The 22,995-nt window shown below is 41.7% G+C and overlaps 1 protein-coding gene across 2 annotated transcripts in view; it reads left to right on the plus strand.

Moving 5' to 3' along the window:
- STARD13 (StAR related lipid transfer domain containing 13) overlaps positions 1-22,995 on the plus strand; it is a 401,131-nt gene that overhangs the window by 165,063 nt on the left and 213,073 nt on the right. Inside the window, exon 1 of one of the 2 annotated variants that reach the window (XM_061170636.1) lies at positions 7,181-7,529. The exons of the other annotated variant lie outside the window; for it this stretch is intronic. Within the exon in view, the coding sequence (XP_061026619.1) occupies positions 7,406-7,529 (124 nt within the window). The 5' untranslated portion in view covers positions 7,181-7,405. Of the gene's footprint in view, positions 1-7,180; positions 7,530-22,995 lie in introns of those variants that run through there. 2 annotated transcript variants of the gene reach the window in all.

A 22,995-nucleotide genomic window follows, 5' to 3' on the forward strand; every position in this document is an offset into this window, starting at 1 on the left:
TATATTATGTATATTTTACCACAATAAAACAAAAAAATTTTTAAGTGTGCCTGGGCCTTGAGGAGAGTGGTGATGTTTGGAGACAGCCACTGTGGGAGAACAGGAACAAGACCCAGCTAGAGACACGGTGAAAATTTTGCTAATGACTCTCACTCCATCAGCATCCTGTCACCTGCTGGGCAGTTCTGAGATTTCATTGACAGCCTATGGTGGCCTGGATGTAAGAGTGGATATAGCGGTTTCGCCAGACAGGCATGAAATAACTAGGAACTGAAATAGCTCTGTGTGTGTATAATGAGAAAGTGGTTGAAGGCTGGCTCATGGCGCTAAACCCAAGACTTAGAAGGGAGTGAAGCCAAGGAGAGGGACTGATTAAGTAAAGGAAAAGCAAAAGCAAGGATTATGAGACCAGATGAGGAATGCTGGAAGGACACAAGATGGTTCTAGAAGTTGAGATAAAAGTTCGAGAATTTGAAAGCACAGCAGTGTGGATGGTGTGACTCAGTCCAGGGTCTGTCCATGGGGGTTGGTGGGTGAAGTTGGAGACAAAAGTCCCTGCAGTTGTGAGTTGAAGAAACTAAGTTCCCCAGAAGAGATAGGACAGCATCAGGTATCATTTAGAATTTCCAGTCAAGGCATGAGCTTTCTTGCAAATGATGTATTATTTATTTATTCGTCACTTGCATTCATTGAGGGCCTACTTTGTACCAGACACTGTTCTAGGTGCTGGGAAAAAAGACAATTCCCTGCTCTCCTGGAATTTCCACTCCAGGGAAGCGGCAAGTTGGGTAACAAACAAAAAAAAACAAACACAAAATACTCCATGGGCATGTGCTATTATGGTCTCCCAAAGTGTACATAAAAAATACAGCAACATGCACGGACCTAGAGATTGTTATACTGAGTGAAGTAAGTCAGACAGAGAAAGAGAAATATCGTATGATATAAGCTGAATCTAAAAAGAAATGATACAAATGAACTTACTTACAAAACAGAAACAGACTCACAGACTTAGAGAATGGAATTATGGTTACCAGCGGGGAAGGGTGGGAGGAAGGGATAGTTAGGGAGTTTGGGATTGACATGTATGCTATATTTAAAATGGATAACCATGTCCTGGCTATTGTAAATAGTGTTGCAGTGAACATTGTGGTACATGACTCTTTTTGAATTATGGTTTTCTCAGGGTATATGCCCAGTAGTGGGATTGCTGGGTCATATGGTAATTCTATTTTTAGTTTTTTAAGGAACCTCCATACTGTTCTCCATAGTGGCTGTATCAATTTACATCAGAAACTAACACAACACTATAAAGCAATTCTACTCCAATAAAGATGTTAAAGAATAAAAAAAAAAAAAAAAAAAAAAAGGATAACCAACAAGGACCTACTGTATAGCACAGGGAACTCTGCTCAATATTATGTAACAACCTAAATGGGAAAAGAATTTGAAAAAGAATAGATACATGTATATGTATAACTGAATCACTTTGCTGTACATCTGAAACTATCACAACATTGTTAATCAACTGTACTCAATATAAAATAAAAAGTTAAAACAAAAGAAAAGAATTACAGTATTTGTAAAGTCAGTGAGATATTATGATACGATATTAAGCGTGAAGATTCCAGGCATTTACAAATCTACATCAGGAAAATACTAAACATAGCCAAAGATATTGATTGGCAATACAGAGCTTACAGCTAACACTAAATTTTGTCTCCACAAAAGCATGGAGCCCAGTGATATTTTAATTAACAGAACAAAACCCCCAAAGCCATGAAAACTGTTAGCGTTAGCAGCTTGGCAGATTCAGAGTGTGGCAATGGGCCACTAAGACACATCCAATGGAACAAGCACAAATTGGTGACTGTGAGCTCAGGACCCAGCATGAAAAGCCATCTTCTTCAGAACTTCCAGCAACATTTTTTATGAGGAAATAAATAATTTGAGATTTCATTTCAGAATCTCCAACAACAAGACCCTGGAGTGTAGCCTGAAGGGAGCATGGGAGGAGTGGTTGCTACATCACATCTCTCTTGGGGAGGGAACATGCAGGAAGAGTCCCAGGGAGCTCTCCACCCTTCTGTCGTGCAGTGAGGGGCAATGGGTCACAGCAAGGAAGGCAATTTCCTACAGAAAAGCTGAAAAACATGAAATAATGGACTGTGACCATAGGCTCCTGGCAAAGGATTGCTGGCTTGGGACAGTTAGAAATTGGATTTTTTTCTAAAGCAAAGGCTTCTGACAACAAAATATTCAACAAGTGGACAGTAGAATGTGCTTCTCCATTCTTAGGCATAAGGGGTGATGGCACAGATGAGTTGAACATGGAAGGAGGAGTAGAAAAGATAGGAATTTAAGAGAATTCAGAGACACTGGCTTCATATGTATAGGTGGATGGGTGGCAGGACCTGCTTATTACTTGTGATTGGGGGGTGACAGTGGTGACGGGTCTTAATCATACAGCGTTAGGAGAAAGAGAAAGAAAAAACCTTTTTTTGTTTTTTGGGTTTTTTTTGCTTTTGCCAAAGTTGTTGACAGTATTGTTTGTAATTCCGGAAATTTGGAATGAAATGTCCAAAATTATGAAAGTTTGAAAATAAATTATGGTATGTCTATCCAACAGAATTCTATATATTCATTAAAAACTGTATTTCAAAAGACAACAATAAATTGGGAAAATGCTCACAATCTAATGCTAAATGAGAAAAATTTCAAAATTTGGTATAAAAGTTATTTTTTTTAATGTGTAAAGAAAAAAACTGAAAAGGAAAATTTTCAGTCGTTATCAGCTCTTTCTTTCTGGTAATATTACAGGTATTTTTAATATTTCTACATATACTTTTCTACATTTAAAAATCTGTAACCATCAATATGTATTACTTAAAATTAATAAATTTTATGTAAATAGAGTGATAATTAATGATGCCACAAGCATAATTATGGTTTACACTTATACTAAGGAGCAGACTCTAGTAATAACCAGCCATCCAAAACTATAATGGAATATTCATTTAGTCAGTAAATGAGCCTTTATGTGTTGTTCACTGAAAAAGGCACAAGGGATTCAGAAATAAAAGTACCAGTCCTGCTGAAGAAACTCAGGACTAGTGAGGAGGCTGAGAGGAAAGCAGACAAGTGCCCACAGTGCTCTGTGATAAGTTCTCCTCCAGAGATGGGCCCAAGGTGCTGTAGGAACACAGGAGAGGAGGAACAGTCCAGCCACTGGGATTCATGGCAGGCTTCCAGGAGGAGGTGACATCTGAGTTGAATCTTGAAGGATGAGTGAAGAAAAAAATCAGAGGAAAAGTGTTCAAGTAGAAGGAATGTATAAAGACAGAAATGAGTGAGAGCAGTAGCTTTCTAATGTGAAGCTCATTATGCTGAAATTCAGGGGAGGAAAGAAGAAAACATGGACTAAACCAGTTACTGTGGGGATGGAGAGACAGAGAAAGATTGAAGCAATATAAGAACTTTTGGAGTTCAGAATGTCTTCTAGATTCTCTCTTGGACACGAGATGTGTGCGTGATCACATCACTTGGCTAACATAGGAAATAGAGTTGGAAGAGTAGGTTTAGAGGGAAATTTTTAGAAATATCCATTAGCAAAGTAAACAATATATAGCATCAGAGAAAAATCACTCATTTGTTCTGCAAGTTTTTGCTGAGCACAACTGTCAGGGGCTGATCTAGGTCCTGAGGACACAGTGGTGAATCAGACAGACAAGGCCTCGATCTAACATTGCTCAAGGTTTGCCTTGGAGAGAAACCACAAACAAACAAACAAGAAAATGTCCAGAAGCGATAAGTGCCATAAAGAAAATTAAGCTGCATGCCACGAGAGGGAGTAATGGGTTATTTAGATTGGGTGTCAGAGGCTCAGAAACGATTTGGGATAGGAGAACAATGTGACAGTGATAATGATTGGACAGCGATATGGTAGCATTGATTGAATCTTTTCTTTGTGATTATTCCACTTATTACACAATACAATCCCATAGGTAGGTAGTGCTGAGGGTCCAAAACTTGCCCAGAGTCAAACTCAACTCTGCCTGTAGCCATAATCTCAAAAATGTGTGTACTTTCTGTCTGTATCAGGTTGGGCCTTGAGAGGCGAGGGCTGTAACCATGGGAAGGAATATAATCATCCAGGGACACGGAAGCATGAGGAAGAATTGGGGGTGGGGGCCAAGAACTGAAACCCGGGGAATGCCGACATCAAGCTGGTGGAAGGGGAGCTCTGAAGACAAGCGCCTCAGCTACGTGGGGCACAACGTGAGATGGACGAGGCCCAGGGGACAGTGTAGCCTGACAGCCACAAGACAAGGCAGTGTCCAGAGGAAGGGACGGTCAGCAGTGTCCTCTCGTCCACACACCCGAGAAGGAACAGGAACAATGGGAAGCATCCATTAGATGTAGCAACCGGGCAGTTCCTGGTGACCTTGCCAAGACTGGTTTCAGTGAGCTGGTGAGGGAGCCCAGACTGCAGTGTTAATAAGGGAATACTTCTTTTCTAAGAGATACAGGGTAGAGGCAGTGTGCTTTGTTATGGTGGTTGTTGTTTTGGTTTGGGTTTGGTTTAAAGAGGTGTAAGACTAGAAGGTTGAGCCCATGGAGGAGGAGGGGTTGAGGCTGTAGGAGATAGAGGAAATAACTGATATAGCCAAGCCCTTGTAGGGACAAGAAAGGATGGTAAGCAGAGCACACAGGTCCAGGGCTAGATCTTGGGTAGGAAAAGAGGTACCTCTTTCCTGTGTTGGGAGGGAAGGGAGTGAGTAAGAAGGCTATAAGGGTGAGGAGTTGCCTGACTTCTTTTCTGTGAAGTCGGTGGTATTGTCATCTGCTCAAGGTGAAGACCCCAAGGGGAGTGTCATCCTTAAGGTTCAGCTTTGAAATAGGGCTCCTGGAGAATGGGAGTGGATGCTAAGGGCCTGTATAAAAGTCTCCAAGTAGCCCCGCTGAGTTTAGAACCCTTGCATTTGTGGCTGCTGCATCTGCACAGCTGTAAGATTTCCTTCAGCAGGGCCAGCAGCCAGGCAGGCAGGGAGTTGGGCTGTGCCGTGTGGCACCTGTTCTGGGGAGATCACTCCAGTCTTTCATCTGGCTTCTCATGGACAGTCCTGAATTCATGGACCCTTCAACAGCCAGAGCTAAACAAATTTGCAAAGCCAGAATTTATCTTCACATTAGTCATTTAAAGAAAACCCCTAATCAATGACATCTGAATATAAAATATGTATTAAAATAGAAAGCAGTAGGGACCCAGGATCTTTAGAGCTAAATGATCAGTGAAATAGCTGGAATGTTCCTTGTACTGTTCTATTCCCGTGCATATAATGTTACAACTACTGCCTCCATTTGATTCAATTAGAGATCCTCTTTTTAAAGTTAAATACACAGCTTCCCTGGGAATGTAATTGTGAAACGTTTTGTCGTTATACTGCACGGCAGTCACTTTAAGATAACACAAATCTTGCTTCTGGCAGAGCATTTCCTTACCACTACATGCATACAAAACAGGATGTAATCAAAAGGGTATTTGGCATGGGTCCAGAAAGAAATCTGGATTAGTCTGTAACTGGCTGCCATAGTTTCAAGTCCATTTCTGATCCAAGACTTATTGCTTCATAACTGACAATTTCAAAGGTTTACCAGGATGGCACAAAAAAAAAGCTCAACCATTAGTTTCTAGGTTCTTCTGAAGTGTTTCACTAGTGAACATTTTTGAATATTTAAAATAAGAGAATAAGACAATAAAGATGGTTTTTGCCATCATTTCTCCCCCCCATTTTCTACCAACAATATAAACTAGTGGAGGGAATATTTACTAAAAGTATAGAATTGTAGAGGGAATACTTCAGGTAGCTGTTAATTTCCACTCCTTAAGTCAATAGCAATTTATATAATAGAGAGAGGATTGGATAATTTTCTTTAATTTTCAAACTTCACACGGAGCACCTGAAATTTTTTTTTAAAAAAAGAAAAGACAAAGAAAACAGCTAACTAAACTCTGGTTCTTATTTAGCAGCCTGATACAAAGGCAATTAAAAAGAAGTGATAGTCAAGCAATTTTACTGTTTAAATAATTCAGAAATTCTCTTTTGAAATAGTTCAGTTTCTTTAGCCAAACTTGAGATGTATGACATTAATCACATCTTATATCCTTGCGTTACATCAAATGTTTTCGTCATTACCGTCATTACTTTCTCTAAAGGTCCTCCAAGCTCTTTAGAAGCAAAACCTTGAGAACAGCAGGACACCCTGAGGCCTGAGCTAGTATTGTCTTTATCTTTTGAGTGAGGCTTTGGAGCCCACGGTAATGACTTGGACACCACCTCCTCAGGTATTTCTTAAAGAACCAGTATATACACACCATTGTAAAGCAATTATACTCCAATAAAGATGTTAAAAAAAAAAAACCCAGTATATTTCCCCCCTCTTCCCTGCAGGAATTAGGGTTAATTTCTAATTATAAGCCCACTTCATGTTATCGGCTAAAATACCTTAAAATTCTTTTCACATTTCACTTCCCCATAATACCTACTTTTCTAACTGCGTACAGATTTTAATGCTTTACCAGAATATGTAAATCTATTTTATGTAGGTTCCTCAAGGTTTGACCTTAATATTTACAAGTTATTTTCCTCATAGTCAATGGCTATGCAATGAATAAGTCATTTTAATTCGATTGTAGATTGCAGCCAGATAATCATCTCATTGATGAAACCAGGAAAGATTGATATAATACAAGTGCACCAGTATCTAACTCCAAAAGAATGTCAGCCAAACTGAGGAGTCGAATTCAAGTGATTTGAATTCAGGAAAACTACGATGAGTTATTTCGGCACTAGCTATGGCATAGTTTAAAATTTTTGTAATGGTTGTGATGGTGGCGCTTTCTGAGTGAAAAAATGTAAAGTGTCAAGAAATGGGAGGAATATGGTACAGCCCCTGGCCTCTGAGTGAAAATGAAAAGAGGGTTGGAAACTCCGTAAAAGGGGGCCCGTCGGAACCAAGCTGTCAGATTTAGGCGAGGGAGGGAGAGAAAGCTCCCTGGGGGAAGGAGTGGGGCGCTAGACCGTCCGGGAGGGAGAGGGGAGGGAAGGACGGGAGAGGAGGGGAGCGGAGGAGCGCTGAGCCGAGGGGAGGGAGGGGAGGGAAAGTGGGAAAGGGGTAGAGGAGTCGACGGAGCGCTGAAGTTACCCTTGCGCGGCGCGCGCAGTGGCAACGCGTCCCGGCCCCCCGCGCTGGACGGCGGAGGACCCCTGTCGCGCCCCTGGGTGGTCCCAGGACCCCAGCGGGAGTCCCGCGTCTGGCATCTCGAGTCGCCGGGAGTCTGAGTTGCGGGCCACGCGGGACTGGCGGTGGCAAGCCCGCTGGTCGTTATGAGGACGGATCTAAAATGACCGGCAAGCGGAAACCTTTCCAAACGCAGCTCAGGCGGTCAATCAGTGAGCAGTTGCGGGACTCTACGGCCAGAGCCTGGGATCGGCTGTGGAAAAACGTCCGGGAGAGACGGCTGGCAGGTCGGTGCCCCCGAGACTCGGGACCGCGGGAGCGGGAGGAGGCGCGGGCCGCGTCGCCCCGCCCGGCCCACCGCCCCGCCGCCCCGCCGCCGCCGTGGGCTCCCGGCACAGGTTTTCAGAGCCCGGGGATGGGCGGAGGAGGCTGCTCTCACCCCCTTGCTGGGCCGGGCCGGAGCGCCAGCGCTCCCCGCTTTCCGCGCGCGGGGACCTGGTGCGTGTGGGCTCCGCCCCGCGCGCGCGGACAGCCCGGCGGGGCGCTGCGCGCGGGACCGGGAGCAGGCGCGGGGGTTACCTGGGGAGTCTTCCTTCGAGTGGCCGCTTTGCCTGGGCTGGCCCCGGCTCCGCCACCATCCACCCCCCTCCCCAGCCCAGTGAGTGAATGAGTGCCCAGCCCAAGTGGGCTCCAGGAGATCGGTCCCTCTCCCAACTTGGCCTTTTCCACGAGGGACACGTCCACTGCCTGTGTGGGAGCGGGAGTCAAGACAAGGCTAGGGAGCATATCCAAAGCTCTGAGAGACAGATGTTTATGGGGTAGAGGGGGAGGATTTGGGCCAAGACAGATGGACAGTGGTTGGTGCTCGTAGATAGCTGCCCACAACCCCTGTCCAGCTGTGGATCCGCTCTCCTCATTTTGGGGCTTCGAAAGAGCGGCCTCCCTTTTGGAATCCATTGCTCATGATTCAGAGGAAGAAAAGAGGTGATTATTCTGAGCCAAGAGGTTCTTAAGAATCCTTGCTTAGGTTAGAAGGCCAGTCCCCTCCTTAGCACCTCCCCCAGCCTCCTGGCTGTGGTCTTTCTTCTGTGCATGCTCCTTGGACCTACCTCCTAGTAGGGCCACGGATGCAGGAAGTGGTCTGAGCCTTCTCAGAGCCCATGCTGGGAGCATTAGGTCTGGTTAGTCACCACATCATACCTGCCACAATAAGGGAAGGTGGCCTTCCGCCACAGCACAGTTCCCAGGCAGTGTAGGATTTAGGAATGCTCTCCCCAAGTGTTAGCTGCTGGAAGATGTTTCTGGAAATGGGGGACGTGTGGATGGAAGGGCCCCCGAGCTGACCGTGAGTCTAGTCTCTGGATCTTCTTGCCTCCTGTCTCTCCAGCAGTATCTCCTGAGTTGGCCAGTGACCACAGGGGTGGAAGAGAGGTCTAGAGAAGAAGAAGGTATGAAGCCTGGACAGAGAGGGCAGGGATGCCAAGGGTGAGATGGAAGATTGAACCTTTTCTGGGCTCCTCCCCCTTTTTCTTATTGAAGAAATGTAGAAGTCCTTTGCAAGATGTTCTGTCCTTACACCCATGCAGCCACATCTCTCCATTAGTCTGACAACATTCTGGAGTAGATGCCCAGAGTCTGTATCTCCTTGAGCTAGGTCTTTATCAACCTAACTGGTCAAATTAGAAGTAGGGATTATACATGATTCCAACACTCAATACTGTCAGCATAAAATGTTTATCCCGTATTTTCTCTCCAATACAGTGGCCCCATTTAGTAAGCACCCAAGAAATAAACAGGCTTTGCAGTCTGGACCCAGAAATAAGTTGTGGTAACCCAGTAGTTTTGACTGTTGATTTTTTTTTTTTTTAACATCTTTATTGAAGTATAATTGCTTTACAATGGTGTGTTAGTTTCTGCTTTATAACAAAGTGAATCAGTTATACATATACATATGTTCCCATATCTCTTCCCTCTTGCATCTCCCTTCCTCCCACCCTCCCCATCCCACCCCTCTAGGTGGTCACAAAGCACCGAGCTGATCTCCCTGTGCTATGCGGCTGCTTCCCACTAGCTATCTATTTTACATTTGGTAGTGTATATATGTCCATGACACTCTCTCACCCTGTCACATCTCACCCCTCCCCCTCCCCATATCCTCAAGTCCATTCTCTAGTAGGTCTGTGTCTTTATTCCCGTCTTGCCACTAGGTTCTTCATGACCTTTATTTTCCCTTAGATTCCATATATATGTGTTAGCATACTGTATTTGTTTTTCTCTTTCTGACTTACTTCACTCTGTATGACAGACTCTAACTCCATCCACCTCACTACAAATACCTCCATTTCATTTCTTTTTATGGCTGAGTAATATTCCATCATATATATGTGCCACATCTTCTTTATCCATTCATCCGATGATGGACACTTAGGTTGCTTCCATGTCCTGGCTATTGTAAATAGAGCTGCAATGAACATTTTGGTACATGACTCTTTTTGAATTATGGTTTTCTCAGGGTATATGCCCAGTAGTGGGATTACTGGGTCGTATGGTAGTTCTATTTGTAGTTTTTTAAGGAACCTCCATACTGTTCTCCATAGTGGCTGTATCAATTTACATTCCCACCAACAGTGCAAGAGTGTTCCCTTTCCTCCACACCGTCTCCAGCATTTATTGTTTCTAGATTTTTTGATGATGGCCATTCTGACCGGTGTGAGATGATATCTCATTGTAGTTTTGATTTGCATTTCTCTAATGATTAATGATGTTGAGCATTCTTTCATGTGTCTGTTGGCAATCTGTATATCTTCTTTGGAGAACTGTCTATTTAGGTCTTCTGCCCATTTTTGGATTGGGTTGTTTGTTTTTTTGTTATTGAGCTGCATGAGCTGCTTGTAAATCTTGGAGATTAATCCTTTGTCAGTTGCTACATTTGCAAATATTTTCTCCCATTCTGAGGGTTGTCTTTTGGTCTTGTTTATGGTTTCCTTTGCTGTGCAAAAGCTTTTAAGTTTCATTAGGTCCCATTTGTTTATTTGTGTTTTTATTTCCATTTCTCTAGGAGCTGGGTCAAAAAGGATCTTGCTGTGATTTATGTCATCAAGTGTTCTGCCTATGTTTTCCTCTAAGAGTTTGATAGTGTCTGGCCTTACACTTAGGTCTTTAATCCATTTTGAGTTTATTTTTGTGTATGGTGTCAGGGAGTGTTCTAATTTCATACTTTTACATGTACCTGTCCAGTTTTTCCAGCACCACTTATTGAAGAGGCTGTCTTTTCTCCACTGTATATGCTTGCCTCCTTTATCAAAGATAAGGTGACCATATGTGCGTGGGTTTATCTCTGGGCTTTCTATCCTGTTCCATTGATCTATATTTCTGTTTTTGTGCCAGTACCAAACTGTCTTGATTACTGTAGCTTTGTAATATAGTCTGAAGTCAGGGAGCCTGATTCCTCCAGCTCCATTTTTCGTTCTCAAGATTGCTTTGGCTATTCGGGGTCTTTTGTGTTTCCATACAAATTGTGAAATTTTTTGTTCTAGTTCTGTGAAAAATGCCAGTGGTAGTTTGATAGGGATTGCATTGAATCTGTAGATTGCTTTGGGTAGTAGAGTCATTTTCACAATGTTGATTCTTCCAATCCAAGAACATGGTATATCTCTCCATCTATTTGTATCATCTTTAATTTCTTTCATCAGTGTCTTATAATTTTCTGCATACAGGTCTTTTGTCTCCTTAGGTACGTTTATTCCTAGATATTTTATTCTTTTTGTTGCAATGGTAAATGGGAGTGTTTTCTTAATTTCACTTTCAGATTTTTCATCATTAGTGTATAGAAATGCAAGAGATTTCTGTGCATTAATTTTGTATCCTGCTACTTTACCAGATTCATTGATTAGCTCTAGTAGTTTTCTGGTAGCATCTTTAGGATTCTCTATGTATAGTATCATGTCATCTGCAAACAGTGACAGCTTTACTTCTTCTTTTCCGATTTGGATTCCTTTTATTTCTTTTTCTTCTCTGATTGCTGTGGCTAACACTTCCAAAACTATGTTGAATAATAGTGGTGAGAGTGGGCAACCTTGTCTTGTTCCTGATCTTAGTGGAAATGGTTTCAGTTTTTCACCATTGAGGACAATGTTGGCTGTGGGTTTGTCATATATGGCCTTTATTATGTTGAGGAAAGTTCCCTCTATGCCTAATTTCTGCAGGGCTTTTATCATAAATGGGTGTTGAATTTTGTCAAAAGCTTTCTCTGCATCTATTGAGATGATCATATGGTTTTTCTCCTTCAGTTTGTTAGTATGGTGTATCACGTTGATTGATTTGCGTATATTGAAGAATCCTTGCATTCCTGGAATAAACCCCACTTGATCGTGGTGTATGATCCTTTTAATGTGCTGTTGGATTCTGTTTGCTAGTATTTTGTTGAGGATTTTTGCATCTATGTTCATCAGTAATATTGGCCTGTAGTTTTCTTTCTTTGTGACATCTTTGTCTGGTTTTGGTATCAGGGTGATGGTGGCCTCGTAGAATGAGTTTGGGAGTGTTCCTCCCTCTGCAATATTTTGGAAGAGTTTGAGAAGGATAGGTGTTAGCTCTTCTCTAAATGTTTGATAGAATTCGCCTGTGAAGCCATCTGGTCCTGGGCTTTTGTTTGTTGGAAGATTTTTAATCACCGTTTCAATTTCAGTGCTTGTGATTGGTCTGTTCATATTTTCTATTTCTTCCTGGTTCAGTCTCGGCAGGTTGTGCATTTCTAAGAATCTGTCCATTTCTTCCAGGTTGTCCATTTTATTGGCATAGAGTTGCTTGTAGTAATCTCTCATGATCGTTTGTATTTCTGCAGTGTCAGTGGTTACTTCTCCTTTTTCATTTCTAATTCTATTAATTTGAGTCTTCTCCCTTTTTCTCTTGATGAGTCTGGCTAATGGTTTATCAATTTTGTTTATCTTCTCAAAGAACCAGCTTTTAGTTTCATTGATTTTTGCTATTGTTTCCTTCATTTCTTTTTCATTTATTTCTGATCTGATCTTTATGATTTCTTTCCTTCTGCTAGCTTTGGGGTTTTTTTGTTCTTCTTTCTCTAATTGCTTCAGGTGCAAGGTTAGGTTGTTTATTCGCGATGTTTCCTGTTTCTTGAGGTAGGCTTGTATTGCTATAAACTTCCCTCTTAGCACTGCTTTTGATGCGTCCCATAGGTTGTGGGTCGTCGTGTCTCCATTGTCATTTGTTTCTAGGTATTTTTTGATTTCCCCTTTGATTTCTTCAGTGATCACTTCGTTATTAAGTAGTGTATTGTGTAGCCTCCATGTGTTTGTATTTTTTACAGATCTTTTCCTGTAATTGATATCTAGTCTCATAGCGTTGTGGTCGGAAAAGATACTTGATACGATTTCAATTTTCTTAAATTTACCAAGGCTTGATTTGTGACCCAAGATATGATCTATCCTGGAGAATGTTCCATGAGCACTTGAGAAAAATGTGTATTCTGTTGTTTTTGGGTGGAATGTCCTATAAATATCAATTAAGTCCATCTTGTTTAATGTATCATTTAAAGCTTGTGTTTCCTTATTTATTTTCATTTTGGATGATCTGTCCATTGGTGAAAGTGGGGTGTTAAAGTCCCCTACTATGATTGTGTTGCTGTCAATTTCCCCTTTTATGGCTGTTAGTATTTGTCTTATGTATTGAGGTGCTCCTATGTTGGGTGCATAAATATTTACAATTGTTATACCTTCCTCCTGGATCGATCCCTTGATCATTATATAGTGTCCTTCTTTGTCTCTTGTAATAGTCTTTATTTTAAAGTCTATTTTGTCTGATATGAGAATTGCTACTCCAGCTTTCTTTTGATTTCCATTTGCATGGGATATCTTTTTCCATCCCCTCACTTTCAGTCTGTGTGTGTCTCTAGGTCTGAAGTGGGTCTCTTGTAGACAGCATATATATGGGTCTTGTTTTTGTATCCATTCAGCCAGTCTGTGTCTTTTGGTGGGAGCATTTAATCCATTTACATTTAAGGTAATTATCGATATTTATGTTCCTATTCCCATTTTCTTAAATGTTTTGGGTTTGTTATTGTAGGTGTTTTCCTTCTCTTGTGTTTCTTGCCTAGAGAAGTTCCTTTAGCATTTGTTGTAAAGCTGGTTTGGTGGTGCTGAACTCTGTCAGCTTTTGCTTGTCTGTAAAGATTTTAATTTCTCCATCAAATCTGAATGAGATCCTTGCTGGGTAGAGTAATCTTGGTTGTAGGTTTTTCTCCTTCATCACTTTAAGTATATCCTGCCACTCCCTTCTGGCTTGCAGAGTTTCTGCTGAAAGATCAGCTGTTAACCTTATGGGGATTCCCTTGAGTGTTATTTGTTGTTTTTCCCTTGCTGCTTTTAATATGTTTTCTTTATATTTAATTTTTGACAGTTTGATTAATATGTGTCTTGGCATGTTTCTCCTTGGATTTATCCTGTATGGGACTCTCTGTGCTTCCAGGACTTGATTAACTATTTCCTTTCCCATATTAGGGAAGTTTTCAACTATAATCTCTTCAAATATTTTCTCAGTCCCTTTCTTTTTCTCTTCTTCTTCTGGAACCCCTATAATTCGAATGTTGGTGCGTTTAATGTTGTCCCAGAGGTCTCTGAGACTGTCCTCAGTTCTTTTCATTCTTTTTTCTTTATTCTGCTCTGCAGTAGTTATTTCCACCATTTTATCTTCCAGGTCACTTATCCATTCTTCTGCCTCAGTTATTCTGCTATTGATCCCATCTAAAGTATTTTTAATTTCATTTATTATGTTTTTCATCGTTGCTTGGTTCCTCTTTAGTTCTTCTACGTCCTTGTTAAATGTTTCTTGCATTTTGTCTATTCTATTTCCAAGATTTTGGATCATCCTTACTATCATTATTCTGAATTCTTTTTCAGGTAAACTACCTATTTCCTCTTCATTTGTTAGGTCTGGTGTGTTTTGACCCTGCTCCTTCATCTGCTGTGTGTTTTTCTGTCGTCTCATTTTGCTTATCTTACTGTGTTTGGGGTCTCCTTTTCACAGGCTGCAGGTTCGTAGTTTCCATTGTTTTTGGTATCTGTCCCCAGTGGCTAAGGTTGGTTCAGTGGGTTGTGTAGGCTTCCTGGTGGAGGGAACTAGTGCCTGTGTTCTGGTGGATGAGGCTGGATCTTGTCTTTCTGGTGGGCACGTCCACGTCTGGTGGTGTATTTTGGGGTGTCTGTGGCCTTATTATGATTTTAGGCAGCCTCTCTGCTAATGGATGGGGCTGTGTTCCTGTCTTGCTAGTTGTTTGGCTTAGGGTGTCCAGCACTGTAGCTTGCTGGTCGTTGAGTGAAGCTGGGTCTTGATGTTGAGATGGAGATCTCTGAGAGATTTTCGCCGTTTGGTATTACGTGGAGCTGGGAGGTCTCTTGTGGACCAGTGCCCTGAAGTTGGCTCTCCCACCTCAGAGGCACAGCCCTGATGCCTGGCTGGAGCACCAAGAGCCTTTCATCCACACGGCTCAGAGTAAAAGGGAGAAAAAATAGAAAGAAAGAAAGAAAGAGGATAAAATATAGTGAAGTAAAATAAAGCTATTATAAAGCAAAGCTATACAGACAAAATCTCACCCAGAAGCATATACATATACACTCACAAAAAAAGGAAAAGGGAAAAAATTAATATATCCTGCTCCCAAAGTCCACCTCCTGAATTTGGGATGATTCGTTGTCTATTCAGGTATTCAACAGATGTAGGCGCATCAAGTTGTTTGTGGAGTTTTAATCCACTGCTTCTGAGGCTGCTGGGAGAGATTTCCCTTTCTCTTCTTTGTTCGCACAGCTCCCGGGGTTCAGCTTTGGATTTGGACCCGCCTCTGTGTGTAGGTCGCCTGAGGGCGTCTGTTCCCCGCCCAGACAGAACGGGGTTAAAGGAGCAGCTGCTTCGGGGGCTCTGGCTCACTCGGGCGGGGGGGGGGGGAGGGAAGGATATGGATGCGGGGTGAGCCTGCGGCGGCAGAGGCCGGCGTGACGTTGCACCAGCCCGAGGCGCGCCGCGTGTTCTCCCGGGGAAGTTGTCCCCGTATCACGGGAGCCTGGCCGTGGCGGGCTGCACCGGCTCCCAGGAGGGGCGGTGTGGAGAGTGACCTGTGCTCGCACACAGGCTTTTTGGTGGTGGCAGCAGCAGCCTTAGCATCTCATGCCCGTCTCTGGGGTCCGCGCTGATCGCCGCGGCTCGCGCCCGTCTCTGGAGTTCGTTTAGGCGGCGCTCTGAATCCCCTCTCCTCGCGCACCAGGAAACAAAGAGGGAAGAAAAAGTCTCTTGCCTCTTCGGCAGCTGCAGACTTTTTCCCGGACTCCCTCCCGGCTAGCTGTGGCGCACTAACCCCTTCAGGCTGTGTTCATGCCGCCAACCGCAGTCCTCTCCCTGCGATCCGACCGAAGCCGAGCCTCAGCTCCCAGCCCCCGCCCGCCCAGGCGGGTGAGCAGACAAGCCTCTCGGGCTGGTGAGTGCTGGTCGGCGCCGAGCCTCTGTGCGGGAATCTCTCCGCTTTGCCCTCCGCACCCCTGTTGCTGCGCTCTCCTCCGTGGCTCCGAAGCTTCCCCCCTCTGCCACCCGCAGTCTCTGCCCGCGAAGGGGCTTCCTAGTGCGTGGAAACCTTTCCTCCTTCACGGCTCCCTCCCACTGGTGCAGGTCCCGTCCCTATTCTTTTGTCTCTGTTATTTCTTTTTTCTTTTGCCCTACCCAAGTACGTGGGGAGTTTCTTGCCTTTTGGGAGGTCTGACGTTTTCTGCCAGCGTTCAGTGGGTGTTCTGTAGGAGCAGTTCCACGTGTAGATGTATTTCTAATGTACCTGTGGGAAGGAAGGTGATCTCCGCGTCTTACTCTTCCGCCATCTTGCCCTTCTCTCCTGACTGTTGATTTTTAAAGACCTGTATGTGCATTGCAGACCTAATTAATAACAACTAATAACTTTCCGTGTTATCATGCTAAATTGTATAATCTACATGATGGATGGTGTTAGAGAAGTTTTTGTGGTCTAGTAAACTTTTGTTGCTTCATAATTTCAGAATGCTTACTGCAAATGTCTCTTTCATAGCTTCTGTTATTAAGTTTGTTAAGTTTGTTAAATCAATGGATCCTCAGGAAACAAGATGTCTTTCCAAGAGGGCTGCCAAAGCTGTGCTGGGTTTTTATAGAAGCTAAGGCCAAAGATGACTGCAGCCCTGTCTTTTTCAAAAGGACATCTGGGAAGGACGAGAGTGTAATGTAAAGATTTAAAACCGTTAAGATTTTCCAGGGAAGTCATTTATTCACATGAATTTTAGACTTTGCAGTTTAGTTAGGGCGGTGGAGAGAAAAAGTTTTGATTCTGAGAAATAAGTGATAGGTAGAGATTTTTAAGATCATGGATATATAGAAATTAAGGCTAAAAGTGGCTTCAGAATGGTAAGCATAAGGGTTCTCCCAGAGTAGTGTAATTATTTTTTAAAATAGTGGTGTGAGGTTTTAAAATGTTTAATCAGAATATTAATATCTGCTTACCACTCTGCTAACAGTGGATGCCAGCAGGTTATTCAACTGGGACCAAACAATCCTCTGTGAAGCAGACTTCAACCTCTGCTTCTCTAAGCAAGCTGGGATGCTTGCCACAAAACCAAGCCAACTCCATGAAGGAGCTTTTAGATGCAAATTGATTTTCTTGGGTTTTCTTGCAAAGGTAGCTAAAATATGGAACTTTGGCCATGAGACACTGAAATACTTAAGTTATTAATGTTGGCATCAATTCTAGGTGAAAGTGTTCTTCATTTGTAAAAGTTTTCTTTATATGGTTTAGTTCACAATATCATCATAACCAACTGTATGAAAGTACCCCAGAGAGACTCTGCCCGCCCCCCAAGAGATGATGTGAGGCTATTGGCTTTTTTTTTTTTTTTCCCAGCTTTTTTCTATCAGGTAAAAGTTTTGTGCTGGGACTTCTATAATTTCCCTAAAATTTTCTTCATATTACACTTAGTCAGTAGAACAGTATTCAAAGTGCTTTATAACAAACTTGTGTTTGTTGTCTAGAGCATTCTGAAGGTATTTGATGTGTCCTTTTGCTTTTTAACATCCTGAGGCAGGAAATCCTTATTCTAACTCACTGTTACTTCTCTTCATGAAAGCCCGTCTTGTCAACGGGACAAAAAGACCAGAAGAAGTAGAGCTGTTTTAAACATAGTGAAGCTTGTGGATTTCTGTGCTGTGGGACTGTATTTGGGAAGGAGGGGACTATACATAACTGGAAAACTATTTCTTCACATGCATCACAACGACACAAGTAATGAAACCGATAGAAGGATGAGGTGTGAATCATGTTCAAATATGTTCATTTCATTACAAAATTATAAAAGGGAGTTATTGGTTAAAGAAAGACTGATGCTGGGAGCTCTTTTTGGGCTTTCCAATTCTGTAGTAGCTGACAGACTTTCATCGGATTGTGGCGTTTTTGCCAACATGTACTTACTTCTTAATTACCTAAGACTCTAATCCTCATAAGAGTCAGCAAGAGTTTTTCTCACCTGTCATCTCAATATTGATCATTGAAATAATGGTGGTAATTGTTGTTTATTCCCAAGATGACAAAGTTAGTTAGTGTTCAAAGAAGTATTCTAATTCAGGTTGTCAGAAGTCGAAGGTCATCTGTGCCCATTTTGTGTTATACCACGCTGCCTTCTCCATGGCTCTTATGGAGACACATGGACCTCAAATCCTTTCTCTAAGTCTCTCTGTCATTTGCAATTAGTTTTAAAAAGAACAACAAAATTAATCGGAAAAATTGCTCTTTCCTCCTGCAATGACAAGGATAACCCTATGCACCAAAAATAGCTTGTCTCCCTGTCATCCTATTGGGCTGGGTAGTGTATGGGCTTATAGAGAGTTAAAACAAACAGCCATACATCTACCTTGTTGGGGCTCCTATGTGGTGCGCCCTGCCCATTACCATCGCTGCAAGAAGCCAAGGGCTGCAAGAAAGAGATGTTGTCATAAAGCGTAAACACAGGTTTCTTCAAGGTAGGTGAATGACATGTTCTTTTGGCCTCTTCAGTTCCCTAATCAGCCACCACTGGTGACAATTCTTACCTTTTATAGCATCATTAAATTCTCTAGGCAGAAGCATACCCTTTAGCTTCTGGTCTTTGTAAGCAGCTTGAACTACTTCTCAAAAGTTTAGGTCTGGGGCTTCCCTGGTGGCTCAGTGGTTAAGAATCCACCCCCCAATGCAGGGGACATGGGTTCGAGCGCTGGTCCAGGAAGATCCCACATGCCGTGGAGCAACTAAGCCTGTGCGTCACAACTACTAAGCCTGTGCTCTAGAGCCCGTGAGCCACAACTACTGAGCCCACGTGCCACAACTACTGAAGCCCACGCACCTAGAGCCCATGCTCCACAACAAGAGAAGCCGCCGCAATGAGAAGCCCGCGCACCGCAACGAAGAGTAGCCCCCGCTTGCCACAACTAGGGGAAGCCCGCGTGCAGCAACAAAGACCCAATGCAGCCAAAAATAAATAAATAAATAAATTTATTAAAAAAAAGAAGTTAAGGTCTGAAAAAATCCAAATGAATTTTCTAAAGCTTTCTGCTCCTTCATTTTAAAACCGTACTCTGTTTTAATGGAAATGTAATCCATATGTATGATTCCTTTATACTCACATAACAATATTTAGGTAGCTTGTGAACTAATTGATGGCCGAGTCTTTTGATCTCTTTCATAGTCTTATTTTAAATCATTTCTCTTAGACGCAGGAAGTTATATTGCTGCCAAAAATAAACTAACCTAAAACACTGAAAAGTTTGAGTTTTGTTAGAAATGCTAATTCCACCAAATTTCAGCGAGTTCTTGTCATGTTAAAACAGGTTTATTCATCCTCAAAGTCAACAGTAGCATCCTGTGATGTGATGTAAACATGAGATTGGGACTTTAATGCAGAGCAGGATCAAGAATAGAACATGGGCCATAAAAAAGTTCCTTATTAAAATCTAAATGTGTTCCATGATAGCAAAAAGTACAGGATGATACTAGCTGATCGTTTTCATTTGTTTTATGTCAGTGTCCTTCCTTTTTATTATCACTTTACTGTAAAGAACAGGCCATCCTACTCTGTTAGTTTTTTCTTTTTAAACATCTCTTGAAAAGGGAATACATTTAGATGTGATTTATATTAACAATAACAGAAAAGAAAATCTAAGTCAGGTAAATATACAATGAAAATCAGAGAAAGAGAACACATCATATGTACCAGGGTTCCTCTCAGCCTTAGCTACCCACAGGGTCACCTGGAGCCTTTTGGAAATATGAATGTCCTTACTGCCTCCCAGAGACTCTGATTTGGTTCACATGGGGCCTGGGGATCAGTATTTTTTTAATACTGGTTCCAGTGTACAGTCCAGGTTCAGAATCACTGACTTGTGTTAACTACCATATGGTAACTCGCAGCAGTCTGTGTCTAGTACGGGATCATAGTCTAAGTCCCCAAGAAAAGTTTTGCTTAAGTGAGGTTGGAATGAGCTTGATATTTTACAGGGACAGAAAAGAAAAGGGAAAAAAACAAAACAAAACAAAACAAAAACGGTGTGCCTGGAGCATAGTGAAAAAAGGTCGTACAAGTAGATGGTAAGAGATCATGTCAGAGGTATGGGTAGAGTCAGGTTATAAGATTAGGTTGGGCCTTGTTGCCAGGGCAAGAAGTTTGGATTTGGTTCTACATGTGATAAGTAGTAAAGGATTTTAAACAGAGGAGGGACAGGACCTGAATAAGTTACTACTGGAGTGGTCCAGGTAAGAGAGAAACAGTGACACGGACTAGGCTGATAATGATGAAAATGGAGAGAATGGGACAGATTTGGAATATGTCTTGGAAGTAGAGACAACAATGCTGACATTTTTTGTTGAAGGTGAGGGAGAGGGATCAAGGGCTCCTAGGTTTGTAGAGCCGTGGGCTGAGTTGGGGACAGGTGGAATATTTGCATCTTGCAGTGCAAAAGGACCTTTTTTTGCATAAGCCAGATGAAGAGCGAGTTCTCCTTTGGCCAAATTAAGCCAAAGATGCCTATTAGGCATCCAAAGTAAAAGTCAAAGAGCTGGTTGTACGAGTAAAGTTTTGGGAGAAAAGTCAAAGCCAAAGATAGAAATCTGAGAGTTATTGGCATATGACTACTATAGAGTAAAGCCTTAGGACTGGATGGGGTTACTTAGAAGAGAATATAGTTAAGAGGAGGGGCCAAGGACCAAGTCCTAGGGCATCCTTTATTTAGAACACAATATTGGGACATGAACTGTATATACATATACATGTGCTAAATTTCTGGGGAATAAGAAAAATAGCAGCACTGTTCCTAAACTCAGCATTCTTATAGCTGAATAATAGTAGTGATATATCAAATAATCTTTTGTGACAGATCTACTTGGTCCCAGAACTTTTGATGAATAAAAAAAATCATAAAAATATATCACACTAATAAAATATAGATTTTAAATTTAAAAATGATATTGCAAAGTAAAAATAACATTTAAAGGAAAGACTTCTTAGGGTTGCCCCATAAAAATTAAAATATAGTTAATTAGATAAAAATAATCTTAGCAGGAATACGTCTATGGTTACCGTGACTTGTTGGCTCCACATATAATGGGGTAAGAACTTTATCTTGGAAAGGTGACTTCTCCAGTGTTGTGATATCTGGGAATAGGCTAATCAAAGTTTAGCTTGTAAGAAAGTTTCTGTACTATATTGAATTTTCCAATATTGCATCCATTTGTTGACCTTTACCAATTATGGTCTGTCCATAATAAAGTTGATTGAAGGGAAATTTCTCAGAGAAAAATAGGTAACCACATCTTAAGTTTTTGTGTTTGTAAGGAAGATAACTTAAACATGGCCTAACCCATCTGCAATATGCTGCCCAACCCTTGGAAGTAACACATTTTCTCCTAAAGTTGGAGCAAAGAGAGGACCATGTTCATTATTTGTGGGTGGGTGCTCTGAATAGGAGACAGGAGCCCTGCCAGTTGGCTGAAATCCCTTAAGACCATTTAATACAGCTTTGGATCAGTCACCAACCTGATCATTTAGACGTGGAGCATGTCTATGAAATTAATAGATATTCTTTTTGTGTGTGTGTGTGCTTTTTCAATCTTATGTTGAACAAAACAACTTATAAAGAAAAATGTGCTTAGAGACCTTGTAGTTTTCTGGGGGTTTATCCACCAGTATATTTCTATTCTACCCTTTTGCAAGTTTAGGGATATTGCCAAATGAAAACAAACGTGGTTTGAGAAGTGTTGCAATGTTCCTGGGCTTTTTTTCAGAATCCTCGAGTGTTTAGTCCTAAGGCAGTCGAGTTGAAGGGCAAACATTTTTGTCATGTTTGTAGTTAGTCAATAAGTATTTATTGAGCCATGAAATAGCATCCTTGTCAAAGCATGTTGGGACTGTAGTGCAGGATATTAATTCAGGACTGTGGTTTTATCCTGGCAAAGCACACAAATTTTATTTTGCTGCTCAAATCCCTTAACTCATCTATTTAACCAGAAATAGAGCAGGCTTCCAGAAAGTGCTAAAGGACAGTATAGAATGCACCATGACTACACAATATTGTATTTGCAAATCTGCTGTGTCAAGCTATCTTATGTTCTCAGGCAGAATATTTCCTTAGTAACATTTTTATCTAAAATAAAAATTTCAGAACCTTATGGTTCTGTTATTTTGTGTAATAGGGCATATTTTAATCTGTATTTCATCATGACATACTGTGTTTGTTGAATACTTCTTTCTCCTTCCTATGCATGAAATTAAATGAACCCTAGAGATAATTGTTGTTCAACCTCATGAAAATTGATACATTTACTATCAATGACTTTAATTGGAAAGTCTTATATGCTTCTTATCCTCTCTCCATCTGGATAAAGTAGAAACATGTCCAGGTTTCTTGAAGGATCTTTGAACGTGTTTTCCATTGAAATTTAACGTTTACCATTAGAATAATGTCCTAAAAGTACAAACATATGAATATCTGGAAGGTGTGACAGAATAAGTTGAACTAATCTACTGCTGCGTGAGAATGTCTGGGTTGTCACAATGACATTGCAAAGATGGCTTCCTTTCTTTGGCCGACGCTGAGTTGCATTCATTGCAGAACTCTTGAAAAACAATGATGGATCACACCTTTCCTAGCCAAGAGGAATTGTCCCCATGGTCTTGGAAATAAATTACATCTTTATTTTAGTCCCAAGAAAAGACTTCATAAGCAATAGACATAAAAGAGGAGCAATTGTTAGAATGAAAGTAAGAGAAAAAAAAAAAAAGCTTTTACATATTTCAACCATTGTCTCATAGGCTGTTTTATTCTTTTTGGAAAGAAAGAAGAGAGGCTTTAGGGTAAGCATTTGATTTCTAGTTCTTAAATTTCTAGTTTCTAAATCAAAGCAACAATGACAAGTGGAAAATTGCTCTTAACCCTGTAGAGAAGCACTGTGGTGGTGGTGGTGGAAAAGTGACTGAAGCTGTTTGAGGCATCATCATTTGAATAAAATCACAGCTGTGTAATGGTAACTCACATCTGTGAAATTAGCATCAGTTCAGCCATAACGTTGATATAATTATTTGGCACAACTATGGCTACAGTGCTGGGAGCATAGATCTCCAAGTGTCTTAAATGCATGTTGTTTTACTTTTGTTGCATACAATGCAGTGGAGGGCGGGGTGAGTGGTGTTTGGGCATGGTGGAAGATTACTGGCA

The sequence above is a fragment of the Eubalaena glacialis genome, chromosome 16 (assembly GCF_028564815.1).
Source record: "Eubalaena glacialis isolate mEubGla1 chromosome 16, mEubGla1.1.hap2.+ XY, whole genome shotgun sequence".
NCBI classification, from domain to species: Eukaryota; Metazoa; Chordata; class Mammalia; order Artiodactyla; family Balaenidae; genus Eubalaena; species Eubalaena glacialis.